The sequence below is a fragment of the Hypanus sabinus genome (genome assembly GCF_030144855.1).
Source record: "Hypanus sabinus isolate sHypSab1 chromosome X1 unlocalized genomic scaffold, sHypSab1.hap1 SUPER_X1_unloc_16, whole genome shotgun sequence".
Classification (NCBI taxonomy): domain Eukaryota; kingdom Metazoa; phylum Chordata; class Chondrichthyes; order Myliobatiformes; family Dasyatidae; genus Hypanus; species Hypanus sabinus.
The window spans coordinates 250679-266146 of record NW_026778964.1 but is presented as its reverse complement, the minus strand read 5'-3'; the positions used below and the strand labels follow the sequence as shown (position 1 = coordinate 266146).

The following is a 15468-nucleotide window of genomic DNA, read 5'->3' as shown; positions in this document are numbered from 1 at the left end:
GGTAGCATCCACGGAAGGGAAAAACAGTTGACGTTTCAGTCCGAGACTCTACATCAGGACTGAAAAGGAAGTCAAGCCAAAGCAAATTGCTCACCGAAGTACGTCTACGTCACTGTGTACCACCCCGAGATTCATTTGCTTGCGGGCGTTTACAGGAGAACAAATTAATACAACGTAAACATATGGAAAGCTACATATAAACAGAGACCAAAAAAAAAAGGCAATTTGTGCAAATAAAATATTGAGAACATCAGCTGCAGAGAATCCCTCTATAGATTCATAAGATCGCTGCACTAGTTCAGGAGCCTGATGGTTGTGTCAGGTCCTGAACCAGCTCCTGTTCCTGAACCTGGTGTGGGGACCTGAGGCTCCTGTACCTCCTTCCTGATGGTTGTGGGGTAATAACTGTTCCTGAACCTGGTGCTGTGGGTCCTGAGGCTCCTGTACCCCCCTTCCTGATGGCTGAGGGGTAATAACTGTTCCTGATCCTGGTGGTCGTGGGTCCTGAGGCTCCTGTACCCCCTTCCTGTTGGTTGAGGGGTAATAACTCTCCCTGAATCTGTTGTGGGTCCTGAGGCTCCTGTACCTACTTCCTGATGGCTGAGGGGTAATAACTGTTCCTGAACCTGGTGGTGTGGGTCCTGAGGCTCCTGTACCTCCTTCCCAATGTTAGAGGGGTAACAGCTGTTCCTGAACCTGGGACCCAAGGCTCCTGTACCTCCTTCCCAATGTTAGAGGGGTAACAGCTGTCCCCTGAACCTGGTGGTGTGGGTCCTGAGGCTCCAGTACACCCCTTCCTGATGGCTGAGGGGTAACAACTGTTCCTGAACCTGGTGGTGTGGGTCCTCAGGCTCCTGTACTCCCCTTCCTGATGGCTGAGGGGTAATAACTGTTCCTGAACCTGGTGTGGGGGCCTGAGGCTCCTGTACCCCCTTCCTGATGGCTGAGGGGGAATAACTGTTCCTGAACCTGGTGGTGTGGGGTCCTGAGGCTCCTGTACCCCCCTTCCTGATGGCTGAGAGGTAAGAACTGTTCCTGAACCTGGTGGTGTGGGTCCTGAGGCTCCTGTACCTACTTCCTGATGGTTGAGGGGTAATAACTGTCCCTGAACCTGGTGGTGTGGGTCCTGAGGCTCCTGTACCCCCTTCCTGATGGTTGAGGGGTAATAACTGTCCCTGAACCTGGTGGTGTGGGTCCTGAGGCTCCTGTACCTACTTCCTGATGGCTGAGGGGTAATAACTGTTCCTGAACCTGGTGGTGTGGGTCCTGAGGCTCCTGTACCCCCTTCCTGATGGTTGAGGGGTAATAACTGTCCCTGAACCTGGTGGTGTGGGAACTGAGGCTCCTGTACCTCCTTCCTAATGGTTGAGGGGGGTAATAACTGTTCCTGAACCTGGTGGTGTGGGACCTGAGGCTCCTGTACCCCCCTTCATGATGGCTGAGGGGTAATAACTGTTCCTGAACCTGGTGGTGTGGGTCCTGAGGCTCCTGTACCTCCTTCCCAATGTTAGAGGGGTAACAGCTGTTCCTGAACCTGGGACCCCAAGGCTCCTGTACCTCCTTCCCAATGTTAGAGGGGGTAACAGCTGTCCCTGAACCTGGTGGTGTGGGTCCTGAGGCTCCAGTACACCCCTTCCTGATGGCTGAGGGGTAACAACTGTTCCTGAACCTGGTGGTGTGGGTCCTCAGGCTCCTGTACTCCCCTTCCTGATGGCTGAGGGGTAATAACTGTTCCTGAACCTGGTGGTGTGGGTCCTGAGGCTCCTGTACCTCCTTCCCAATGTTAGAGGGGGTAACAGCTGTTCCTGAACCTGGGACCCAAGGCTCCTGTACCTCCTTCCCAATGTTAGAGGGGTAACAGCTGTCCCTGAACCTGGTGGTGTGGGTCCTGAGGCTCCAGTACCCCCCTTCCTGATGGCTGAGGGGTAATAACTGTCCCTGAACCTGGTGGTGTGGGGTCCTGTGGCTCCTGTACCCCCTTCCTGACGGTTGAGGGGTAATAACTGTTCCTGAACCTGGTGGTGTGTGTCCTGAGGCTCCCGTACCTCCTTCCTGATGGTTGAGCGGTAATAACTGTTCCTGAACCTGGTGGTGTGGGGCCTGAGGCTCCTGGACCTCCTTCCTGATGGTTGAGGGGTATTAACTTCCTGAACCTGGGACCCAAGGCTCCTGTACCTCCTTCCCAATGTTAGAGGGGTAACAGCTGTCCCTGAACCTGGTGGTGTGGGTCCTGAGGCTCCTGTACCTCCGTTCCTGATGGCTGAGGGGTAATAACTGTCCCTGAACCTGGTGGTGTGGGTCCTGAGGCTCCTGTACCCCACTTCCTGATGGTTGAGGGGTAATAACTGTCCCTGAACCTGGTGGTGTGGGTCCTGAGGCTCCTGTACCCCCTTCCTGATGGCTGAGGGGTAATAACTGTTCCTGAACCTGGTGGGTGTGGGTCCTGAGACTCCTGTACCTACTTCCTGATGGTTGAGGGGTAATAACTGTCCCAGAATCTGGTGGTGTGGGACCTGAGGCTCCTGTACCCCCTTCCTGATGGCTGAGGGGTAATAACTGTTCCTGAACCTGGTGGTGTGGGTCCTGAGGCTCCTGTACCTACTTCCTGATGGTTGAGGGGTAATAACTGTCCCTGAACCTGGTGGTGTGGGTCCTGAGGCTCCTGTACCCCACTTCCTGATGGCTGAGGGGTAACAACTGTTCCTGAACCTGGTGGTGTGGGTCCTCAGGCTCCTGTACCCCCCTTCCTGATGGCTGAGGGGTAATAACTGTTCCTGAACCTGGTGTGGGACCTGAGGCTCCTGTACCCCCTTCCTGATGACTGAGGGGTAATAAGTTCCTGAACCTGGTGGTGTGGGTCCTGAGGCTCCTGTACCCCCCTTCCTGATGGCTGAGGGGTAATAACTGTTCCTGAACCTGGTGGTGTGGGTCCTGAGGCTCCTGTACCCCCCTTCCTGACGGCTGAGGGGTAATAACTGTTCCTGACCCTGGTGGTGTGGGTCCTGAGGCTCCTGTACCTACTTCCTGATTGTTGAGGGGTAATAACTGTCCCTGAACCTGGTGGTGTGGGACCTGAGGCTCCTGTACCTACTTCCTGATGGTTGAGGGGTAATAACTGTCCCTGAAACCTGGTGGTGTGGGTCCTGAGGCTCCTGTACCCCCTTCCTGATGGTTGAGGGGGTAATAACTGTCCCTGAACCTGGTGGTGTGGGGAACTGAGGCTCCTGTACCTCCTTCCTAATGGTTGAGGGGGTAATAACTGTTCCTGAACCTGGTGGTGTGGGTCCTGAGGCTCCTGTACCCCCCTTCCTGATGGCTGAGGGGTAATAACTGTTCCTGAACCTGGTGGTGTGGGTCCTGAGGCTACTGTACCTCCTTCCTGATGGTTGAGGGGTAATAACTGTTCCTGAACCTGGTGGTGTGGGTCCTGAGGCTCCTGGACCTCCTTCCTGATGGTTGAGGGGTATTAACCTCCGTCCTAATGGCTGAGGGGGTAATAACTGTTCCTGAACCTGGTGGTGTGGGACCTGAGGCTCCTGTACCTACTTCCTGATGGTTGAGGGGTAATAACTGTCCCTGAACCTGGTGGTGTGGGTCCTGAGGCTCCTGTACCCCCTTCCTGATGGGTTGAGGGGTAATAACAGTCCCTGAACCTGGTGGTGTGGGAACTGAGGCTCCTGTACCTCCTTCCTAATGGTTGAGGGGGTAATAACTGTTCCTGAACCTGGTGGTGTGGGTCCTGAGGCTCCTGTACCTCCTTCCTGATGGTTGAGGGGTAATAACTGTTCCTGAACCTGGTGGTGTGGGTCCTGAGGCTCCTGGACCTCCTTCCTGATGGTTGAGGGGGTATTAACCTCCGTCCTGATGGTTGAGGGGTATTAACTGTTCCTGAACCTGGTGGTGTGGGTCCTGAGGCTCCTGTACCTCCTTCCTGATGGTTGAGGGGTAATAACTGTTCCTGAACCTGGTGGTGTGGGTCCTGAGGCTCCTGTACCTCCTTCCCAATGTTAGAGGGGTAACAGCTGTTCCTGAACCTGGGACCCAAGGCTCCTGTACCTCCTTCCCAATGTTAGAGGGGTAACAGCTGTTCCTGAACCTGGGACCCAAGGCTCCTGTACCTCCTCCCCGATGGCAGCAGTGAGAAGAGAGCACGGCCTGGATGGTGGTGGTGGTGGTGGTGGTTGGGGGGGGGGTGTCGACGATGGACGCTGCTTTCTTGCGACAGCACTCCTTGCTAATGTGCTCAGTGGCGGGGAGGGCTGTGCCTGCGATAGACCAGGTCTTATCCTCCACCTTCTGCAGGCTCTACTGTTCCCGGGGCACTGGGAATTTGAAGGTGGTGCTCGGTACCGTGCACGGAAGCCAAAAAGGAGTTTGAAACTAAAATATCAGTTTTAATTTGAGCTGAATGACTAATTAGCTCCATCTTGTACTTCCCCCCCCCCCCCCCTCCAACCCAAGTAAATCCAGTTCCCTTTCTCATCACCCAGAGAGTGGTGGATCTGTGGAATGCTCTGCCTCAGAAGGAAGTGGAGGCCAATCCTCTGGATGCTTTCAAGAGAGAGTTGGATAGAGCTCTTATAGATAGCAGGGTCAAGGGATATGGGGAGAGGGCAGGAACGTGGTACTAATTGTGTATGATCAGCCATGATCACAGTGAATGGCGGAGCTGGCTAGAAGGGCCGAATGGTCTACTCCTGAACCTACTGTCCATTGTCCCCTACCTTTTCCAACAGAAAGTGATGTATTCCTTGTCAGAACCTTGAAGAACTTGACATTTGGCTGTTCAGAATTTATCCCACATCCTTTTAGATTGCAACTGGAAGGGAACAGAGCTGAGGAACGTAACCTTGAGAAGGCTGGAGCTCCCTAACGATGCACCGATAAAAACTGAATTATGTTTTTCAGAAGTGACAAGCAGCCCGGCGTTCCTGCCAAGTTGTCTGAGCCCAGGCTCCATTTAATTACAAAAGCACACTCTATTTGGCAGATTAATGTCAGATGACGTCACCCACTGACGAGACTTGAAGAAAATTAATTGAATTAGTGTTAAAACAGTCTTCCAACTAATTGGATCGCCAGCACAGAGAACAAAAGGGTTCACCTTCAGAAACTTTTCTTTGCTATAACTTGGGCACAACAGCAAGCACCGGCCACTGCAGAGCAGGAGAGTGAGGGGAGATTTGGTGGAGGTATACAACGCTACGAGGGGGTACCATCATCAACATTTTGTGCCGTAGGTCACCATGGCCTGGACCATGAATGCTCTTGGGAAATTATGTCGACAGAACTGATCTGCCATCGCCTTCACAAGACGGGTGACCCCAGCCATCATCAATGCTCTTCAATGCTGCCATCTGCACCGGCTGCTCATTACGACCGTCCACCACCCGCTCTCACCACGGCTTCACGAGACCCCCGATCGGGGGGGGGGGGGGGGGGGGGGGGCTGAGCAGCTACTACACCTTGCGCAAGGGTGACCCGCAGGCTAGCGGAGGGAAGGAGCATCTCACACCTCCTTGGGTAGAGACGTACGAGGGGGTTATAGATAGGGCAAATGCAAGCGGGCACTCTTCCACTGCGTTCAGCTGAAGCTGGAACGAGAAGCCCCAAGGGTGAAAGGCGAAAGGTTTAAGGGGAACACGAGGGGAAGCTTATTCACTCAAGAGGGTGGAACGAGCTGCCAGAGTGGCATGGGGTTTGACTTTTTGGAGGCGCTTACACAAGTACATGGGATGGCAGGGCAAATGAGAAGCAGAGGGATAGGGCTGAGGAAGGGGGAAAACAGAAACAAATCAAAGATAGCGTGAAACAGATGATAGAAAGGACAGGCAGGATCACAACCAGTGGGATGAGTTGCAGGGGAATAGAGACATGGTGCAGTTAACGCAGAAAGCAACAATTACTGAACTGAAAAAGTGCGATATTTACATGCAGCCAGAATAAGAAATAAAATGGACAATCTTGAAATTCAGCTGCAGATTGGCACGTATGACATTGTGGCCATCTCTGAAACTTGGCTAAAGGATGGCTGCCATTGGGAGCTGAACGCCCAAGGATATACAGTGTATCGGAAATATAGGTTAGTAGGCAGAGGGGATGGTGTGGTCCTGTGTATAAGAAACAATATTAAATCATTGGAAAGGAATGACGTAGGATCAGAAGGTGTAGCGTCTCTATGGGTTGAGTTAAGAAATGGCAAGGGTAAAAGGACCCTAATGGCAGTTGCGTACAGGCCTCCAAACAGCAGCTCGGATGTGGATTACAAATTACAGCAGCAGATAGAAAAGGCATGTCAGAAGGGTAATGTCATGATAATCACTGGGGATTTGAACATGAAAGTGGATTGGGAAAACCAGACCAGTACTGGACCTCAAGAGAGAGAATTTGTAGACTGTCTAAGGGATGGATTTTTAGAACAGCTTGTTGTTGAGCCCACTCGGGGATCGGCTGTGTTGGATTGGGTGTTGAGCAATGATCCAGAGGTGATAAGAGATGAAGGAACACTTAGGGAAAAGTGATCACAATATGACCGAGTTCACTTTGAAATTTGAGGAGAAACTAAATTCCCATGTGTCGGTATTTCAGTGGAATAAAGGAAATTACAATGGCATGAGAGGGGAACTGGCCAAGGTTGACTGGAAAGGGACACTTGCAGGAAGGACAGCAGAGCAGCTAAGGCTGGAGTTTCTGTGCAAGACAGATATATTCCAAATAAGAAGAAATTTTCGAATGGAAGGAGGACATTACCATAGCTGACAAGTGAAGTCAAAGTAAAAGTAAAAGCAAAAGAGAGGGCATACAAGGAAGCCAAAGCTAGTGGCAAGATAGAGGATTGGGGAGCTTTTAAAAACTTGCAGAAGGAAACTAAGAAGGTCATTAGGAAGGAAAAGATGAATTATGAAAGGAAGCTGGTGACTAATATCATAGATGATACTAAAAGCTTTTTTAAGTATATAGAGGGTAAAAGAGTCGAGGGTAGATATAGGACCAATAGAAAATGACGCTGCAAATATTGTAATGAGAGACGCAGAGATGGCAGAGGAACTGAATGCGTATTTCGCGTCAGTCTTCACAGTGGGAAACATCTGCAGTACACCAGACATTCATGAGTGTCTGGGAAGTGAAGTTTGTGCAGTGAAAATCATGACTGAGAAGGTGCTCAGGAAGCTTAATGGTCTGAGGATGGATAAATCTCCTGGACCTGATGGAATGCACCCTCAGGTTCTGAAGGAAATAGCTGGAGAGATTGCGGAGGCATTAACGATGATCTTTCAATAATCGCTAGATTCTGCCATTGTACTGGATGAATGGAAAATTGCAAATGTTACTCCACTATTTAAGAAGGGTGGAAGGCAGCAGAAAGGAAACTATAGACCTGATTACCTGACATCAGTGGTTGGGAAGTTGTTGGAATCTACTGTTTGGGAAGAGATTACAGAGTACCTGGAGGCACATTGACAAGACAGGCCAAAGCCAGCATGGTTTCCTGAAAGGAGAATCCTGCCTGACAAACCTACTGCAATTCTTTGAGGAAATTACAAGCAGCATAGACAAATGAGATGCAGTTGATGTGTACTTGGATTTTCAGAAGGCCTCAGACAGGATGAAGAGATCATTACTCCCCAACGCCATTCGGCTCTACAATTCAACCACCAGGGGCAAAACATGTTAAAGTGCCGGGGTTAGGACTGAGCTTAAGTTACCACTCAATGCACTTTAGTAACTATTTAAGAACTTTGTAAAAGCTATTTATTAATGCTTTTTGGGAGGGTGATTTTAGATGCATATCATATTTATACTGAGTTAAATACTGTATGTAATTAGTTTTGCTACAATAAGTGTATGGGACACTGGAAAAATGTTGAATTTCCCCTTGGGGATGAATGAATAAAGTATCTATCTATCCATCTCTATCTATCTTTGACAAGGTGCCGCACATGAGGCTGCTTAGCAAGATATGAACACATGGAATTACAGGGGAGTTACTAGCATGGATGGAGCTTTGGCTGATCGGCAGGAAACAGAGAGTGGGAATAAAGGGATCCTATTCTGGCTGGCTGCCGGTTACCGGTGGGGTTCCACAGGGGTCGGTGTTGGGACCGCTGCTTTTTACGATGCATGTCAATGATTTGGACTACGGTATTAATGGATCTGTGGCTAAATTTGCCAATGATACAAAGATAGGTGGAGGAGTGGGTAGTGTTGAGGAAACAGAGAGGCTTAGATAGTTTAGGGGACTGGGCAAATAAGTGGCAAATGAAATGCAATGTTGGAAAGTGTATGGTCATGCACTTCGGTGGAAGAAATAAATGGGCAGACTATTATTAAGTTGGGGAGAGAATTCAAAATACAGAGGTGCAAAGGGATTTGGGAGTCCTTGTGCAAGATACCCTAAAAGGTAGCCTCCAGGTTGAGTCGGTGGTGAAGAAGTTGAATGCAATGCTGGCATTCATTTCTAGAGGTATGGAATATAAGAGCAGGGATGTGATGTTGAGGCTCTATAAGGCACTCATGAGACCACACTTGGAGTACTGTGTGCAGTTTTGGGCTCCTTATTTTAGAAAGGATATACTGACATTGGAGAGGGTTCAGAGAAGATTCACGAGAATGATTCCAGGAATGAAAGGGTTACTGTATGAGAAACGTCTGGCAGCTCTTGGGTTATATTCCCTGGAGTTCAGGAGAATGAGGGGTGCATCTCACATAAATACTCTAGATGTTAAAAGGCCTGAACAGATTAGATACGGCAAAGTTATTTCCCATGGTCGGGGATTCCAGGACAAGAGGGCACGACTTCAGGTTTGAAGGTTTGAAGCCTGCACCGCCATTCAGTATGATCATGGCTAATCATCCAACTCAGAACCCTGTACCTGCTTTCTCTCCATACCCCCGATCCCTTTAGCCACAAGGGCCACATCTAACTCCCTCTTAATTATAGCCAATGAACCGGCCTCAACTGTTTGCTGTGGCAGAGAATTCCACAGATTCACCACTGTCTGTGTGAAGAAGTTTTTCCTCATCTCGGTCCTAAAAGTCTTCCCCTTTATCCTTAAACTGTGACCCCTCGTTCTGGACTTCCCCAACATCAGAAACAATCTTCCTGCATCCAGCCTGTCCAATCCCTTTAGAATTTTATACGTTTCAATAAGATCCCCCCCGGAATCTTCTAAATTCCAGTGAGTAATGATTGAATGGCGGGGCAGATTCGACAGGCCGAATGGCCTATTTCTGCTCCTACGCCTTAAGGGAGGGGAGCAGGGGGCCATGCTTCAGGAGCAGCTCGGTGGGACTGAGCAGAATAATGGTCTGACACAGACTGAACGGTCCGAGAGGCACGACCCCGTACTGTAGTGCTCGGTGTCTAGGGATACCCCTTTACCAGCACAAGCCAGGATTGAGCACAGACTCTGAAGAAAGAAACATCACACCCAGGCACCGCTCCTGACCTCCAGGCTTGCCATCGCTGGAGGAAAAGCGACTGCGGACGGGAGCAGCTTCACACCCAACAAACCAGTTTTGACACCGGTTGCGAAAGACAAGCACAAACTCCTTATGAAATCTGACATACCACAGGTGGTAAAACTGATCAGGAGCGGAAGGGTGTCGCCCTGAAACGTCGGTGCTTCATTCTCTTCACGGATGCTGCCTGACCTGCTGAGTTCCTCAGGAGGTAATAACTGTTCCTGAAACTGGTGGTGTGGATCCTGAACCTCCTTCCTGATGATTGAGGGGTGATAACTGTTCCTGAACCTGGTGGTGCGGGACCTGAGGCTCCTGTACCTCCTTCCTGATGGTTGAGGGAGTAATAACTGTTCCTGAACCTGGTGTTGTGAGTCCTGAGGCTCCTGTACCTTCCTGATGGTTGAGGGGTAATAACTATTCCTGAACATGGTGGTGTGGGTCCTGAGGCTCCTGTACCTCCTTCCTGATGGTTGAGGGGTAATAACTGTTCCTGAACATGGTGGTGTGGGTCCTGAGGCTCCTGCACCTCCTTCCTGATGGTCGAGGGGGTATAACTGTTCCTGAACCTGGTGGTGCGGGACCTGAGGCTCCTGTACCTCCTTCCTGATGGTTGAGGGGTAATAACTGTTCCTGAACCTGGTGGTGTGAGTCCTGAGGCTCCTGTACCTCCTTCCTGATGGAAGAGGGGTAATAACTGTTCCTGAACCTGGTGGTGTGAGTCCTGAGGCTCCTGTACCTTCCTGATGGTTGAGGGGTAATAACTATTCCTGAACATGGTGGTGTGGGTCCTGAGGCTCCTGTACCTCCTTCCTGATGGTCGAGGGGGTAATAACTGTTCCTGAACCTGGTGGTGTGGGGCCTGAGGCTCCTGTACCTCCTTCCTGATGGTCGAGGGGGTAATAACTGTTCCTGAACCTGGTGGTGTGGGTCCTGAGGCTCCTGTACCTCCTTCCTGATGGTCGAGGGGGTAATAACTGTTCCTGAACCTGGTGGTGCGGGGCCTGAGGCTCCTGTACCTCCTTCCTGATGGTCGAGGGGGTAATAACTGTTCCTGAACCTGGTGGTGTGGGTCCTGAGGCTCCTGTACCTCCTTCCTGATGGTCGAGGGGGTAATAACTGTTCCTGAACATGGTGGTGTGGGACCTGAGGCTCCTGTACCTCCTTCCTGATGGTTGAAGGGTAATAACTATGTGCAAAACCCCCTTAAATGCTTTACACGGGCTGTCGATACTAATGACATTGAATTTCTGACAGTCTTATACACATAGTGATACAGCCACTAAACCAATGTCTTTCACCACTTATCCACAAAAGAATAATAAACCTTAGACTTGCCCATAGGCCAAGTGATTTTCTTTTTCTTAAAAAAAGATCCAAAAATTTCCTCCTGCTTTCCATCAACAGAGAGGAGGAGGAATTTCTTTAGCCAGAGTGTGGTGAATCTGTGGAATTCACTATGCTGTGATGCCCAAGCCATTGGGTATATTTAAACTGGCCAGGTTCTGATGCCAGCGGACGATCCCCCTCCACCGCTGTTAAAGAGTGGTCTGTCGAACCCAGGATTGGAACCCCTGAAACAGGAGGCCGACAGGTTCTTGACCAGTCAGGATGTCAGGAGAATGGGGTTGAGGGGGGATCAGGGCAAGTCGGGAATGATAGAATGGCAGAGACACTCGATGGGCTGAATGGCCGGATCCTGCTTCTGTGTCTTATTAAGAGAACTTGCCAAAATGAAAGGTTAAGTTGCAGGCAGTAAGTAGAGGTCCATGTTAAAAATTTTTACATGTGACGGTTGAGTAGTGATCCATCGACTTTTACCGGTTTAGGATTATGTGCGAAAAAATAGTTCAGGATGTCTTGGGCACCAGCCTCCATAGTAACCAAGTCACCATCAAGGAGTAGTAACTCACAAAGGCGGCGTCCATCATTAAGGACCCCCAGCACTGAGAACATACCCTATTCCCCTCTTCTCAATGCTGCCATCAGGGAGGAGGTACAGGAGCCTGAAGACACACACTCAGCGATTCAGGAACAGCTCCTTCCCCTCTGCCATCAGGGAGGAGGTACAGGAGCCTGAAGACCCACACTCAACGATTCAGGAACAGCTTCTTCCCCTCTGCCATCAGGGAGGAGGTACAGGAGCCTGAAGACACACACTCAGCGATTCAGGAACAGCTTCTTCCCCTCTGCCATCAGAATTCTGAATGGACAGTGAACCCAGGAACTATTTTCTTGATTGATGAAGGTCTCAGCCTGAAATATCCACCGTTTATTCCTCACCACAGCCCTGCCTGACCTGCTGAGTTCCTCAGCATTCCATGTGTGCTAGTCTGAACGATACAATTGCTGCCCAGTTTACTGGACCCCGCACCGCCCACACAAGCACAATCGTTCAGCTCTCACCTCGGTCTGGAGCCACGGGTGCTCTTGGACGAGTTGGTTCCAGTCCGTTTCCGGTCGCACTCTGGCATACTTGAACCTGTTCTGGATGGCGGCCTTAGTGCAGATGAACTTGTAAAGGAACTCTTTCCCCGTCTGCTCCGATATGGCTTTGGCTGACATGATTGGTCACTGCGGAGCCAAATAAAAAAAACAGGAGAAAATTAAAAACGTCGCGCTTCGACTCACGGTACGCCCAAAGAGATCGCTCACTCGTGGTCCATGGGCAATCACGGTGACCATGATTGCTCTTGGTAAAATTTTTTCTAGAGTAGCATTCTTCTGGGCAGTGACAAGTGACCCCCCCCCCCCCCAACCCCCGGCCATTATCAATACTCTTCAGAGATTGTCTGCCTGGCGTCAGTGGTCGCATCACCAGGACTTGTGATCTGCACCGGCTGCTCGTACGACCGTCCACCACCTGACCCCACGGGTTCACGTGACCCTGATCGGGGGAGAAGCAGGGGCTACCCCTCGCCCAAGACTAGCAGAGGAGAAGAGCCCCCTACACCTCCTATGGTGGAGACGTGATCTCCACCCCGCCACTCGAAGGAGATAGAACTATCTTGCAAACGAGGCCTCAGCCCAAAGCGAACGCAGTACCAGCTCAAAAAAGATATCAGAATCAGAATCAGACTTTAATCGCCAAGTACCTGTGCACATACAAGGAATTTACTTCCGGCAGATGTTGTCTCTCTGCTCATAACAATAATAATGATAAATATAAATGAAAACATAGATTATACATACAAGTAGTGCAATCCAAGTAATAGTTAGCCGACAGTTAACCGGCAGTTAACTGTTCAGCAAAGTGACCGCAGTAGGGAAAAAACTTCTCCAGTGCCTATTAGTCTTAGTCTGGAGGGATCTGAAGCGCCTACCAGACGGAAGCAGTTCAAACAGTCCGTGCGCAGGATGGGAGGAGTCCTTTATGATGTTCCCCGCCCTCTTCTTCAACCTGGAAGAGTACAGGTCCACAATAGAGGGCAGTCGGCCTCGGCAGTCCTCACTGTGCGCTGTAGTCTGGTTCTATCCTGCTTGGTGGCGGTATACGATTGGCCTGTTACTGCCACAGCTACCAGGGCACAGTGAAAAGGCTTGTCATTTGCAAACCGTTTGTCCGGACCAAATCTTTGCACTGGGGGAACTGGGGGCAGACAGGACAAGGTGAAACGGGGGGAAAAAATGCAGATTAAAGTAAAAAAAAACTACCGGGGGGGGGGGGGGGGACTGCAGCTCAGGCAAGGTCATAACCTGAGGGGGGTGGGGGGGGGGGGAATCAGAGAGAGGTTTACAGAGAGGCACTGGAAGAGTGCCAGGGAGGGATGAGGATGTCCTTGTTAACTTGCTCCTGGGGCTGACGAAATCAGCCATCCGAGGGTCTTGGGAACGGGTGGCAGCAAGATCTGCCCAGGCAGACTGTCCGGCGATGTTCAGAGGGCATGTTCGCGCCCGGGTAAATATTGAAAAGGAACACGGTTGACCTTGGAGGTGTTCTGGGACCGTTGGGCCCTGCAGGGGGGTGTAAGTGCCACCATTGTTAGAGGTGGGAACTTTTTGGTTTAATGTGTATTGTCTATTTGTAGTGAAGTAATTGTGTTAGTCACTGCTTTGTATATATTGTACAGCTGCGATATTTGTAATAAAGGAATTTTAAAAGTGAGTATCTGTTTCCCCAGGGTTGAAATGCTTAATACCAGAGAGGGCATAGACTGAAGGTGAGGGAGTGGGAAGATTCAAGCAGGATGGGAAAGGCAATTTTTTTTTAAAAAATGTACTGCCTGGAATGGCGGTACAGACAGATGCATTACAGGCTTATAAGAGACGTTTATACAAACAACTCGTACTTACAAACCAAGGAAGGACAATGCCTTCCGCCATTTTAAGTAATTGCCGTTGACACTGTGAGAGTGTAACTCTGTATTTGGCTTAAATTTTTCTTAGCGAGATTCACCCTGACCCACCCCCCACCCCGTTCGGCTGGCGGCACAGTGAGATCAGCGCCGGGCTGGAGAACGGAGGTTCCCGAGTTCGATCCAGTGACAGACCGCTCGCGTGCCGGGTTGATGTCGATCCAGTGACTCCCGGACCATCCGTGCCGGGTTGATGTCGATCCAGTGACTCCTGTACCGTCCATGCCGGGTTGACATCGAGCTCACAATTCGACATCGTTTTAAAAAAAAACACTGCCACCTCCAGCTTAAATTCCCAGGCGGAATATTGTGGAGGATCAAATACCCAAACCCAGCACAGCCCCCTTTAGCCTGTCTCAGTTCGGTGGTCCTCAGGACCCAGCGGAGCTCGGGAACCAGCAAAGCTTGGGAGTTGCCGCCCGCGGTGTTTCTGTTCCGTTGACGGGAAGCGATCGCGATTGAAAGTAAAGTGGAAATAATAAAGCTTTTGGAAAGAGGTGAAACGTCATCGGTCATTGGAAATGAGTTAGGCTACAGTCTACCAACGATCAGAACAATTTTAAAGGACAAAGTTAGAATAATGGAGCACGTGGAAGGCCCTGCCCCAATGAAAGCTACAATTATTACTAAGCAATGCAATGGTTTAATTATTGGAATACATATCTTTAAGTGTTTTCTATGCATAGAAAGGTAAAATAAATACTATATACTAAGACAAACGTTTGACTGACTGATGCTAAATAATACCGGATGTACTTGTTCCGACTTACGTACAAATCTGACTTGGAACGGAACTCGTAGGTAACCCAGAGACTGCCTGTACAGGCACAAGGACGCTGTGGGTAGGGTGCATTCGCGTCCAGGTGCTTTTCAGCCGGATTGGCACAACGCCGTGTGCTCCTGGGCTGTGCTCCGGTACAGCGAAGCAGATGTGTGTGTGGGGTCGATCGCGTCGCAGGAGAAGAGCCAGACTGAAGCTGCCCGGGAGAGCAGCACTCAGTGCTTTCTGCCAGCCCGGGAAAGCCCTCCTCCCGGAACCCGGGGCTCGCAAACGCTTCCGGCCGCAGCGAAGTCGACACTGACGGGGAGAGAGCGCGCAACGCAAACCCCGCCCTGCCGTCTGACGTCAAGAGCCCAAGCTCTTTTTTGCGTTATTGTCCCATTCCGACATGTCAGTCCGTGGCCTCCCCTTGCGCCGGGATGAGGCCCTCCCTCAGGGTGGAGGAGCAACACCTCGTATTCCGTCTGAGGAGCCTCCAACCTGAAGGCATGAACATCGATTTCTCCTTCCGGTTTAAAAAAAACACTCCCCACCCCTCTTCCTCACTTCCCACCTGCCTATCACCTCCCCTTGGGTTCCCTCCCCCTTTCCTTTCTCCTCAGGTCCACTCTCCTTTCACACCTCTTCCTCTCCAGCCCTTAAAACTTGACTTCACCCATCACTTTCCAGCCATCCCCCTCCTCCCCACCTTCTTATTCTGGCAGCTTCCCCCTTCTCTCCCAGTGCCAAAGGGAGAAGGTCGACTGCTTCCTCTTTTCCACAGATGCTGCCTGAACCTGCTGAGTTTCTCCAGCATTCTGCCCGTGTGGTTTTAGAAACATTACAAATAATGTTTCTAAGCTCTGGTTGGCTTGCGGGTTGAGACGAAAA

The 15468-nt window shown here is 50.5% G+C and overlaps 1 protein-coding gene across 1 annotated transcript in view; it reads right to left on the bottom strand.

Moving 5' to 3' along the window:
* The window catches only part of LOC132385611 (ATP-citrate synthase-like), a 174275-nt gene that overhangs the window by 135182 nt on the left and 23625 nt on the right, over positions 1-15468 (bottom strand). The window contains exon 2 of the mRNA XM_059957784.1: positions 11869-12036. Coding sequence (XP_059813767.1) covers positions 11869-12027 — 159 coding nt within the window. The 5' untranslated portion in view covers positions 12028-12036. The remainder of the gene's footprint in view (positions 1-11868; positions 12037-15468) is intronic.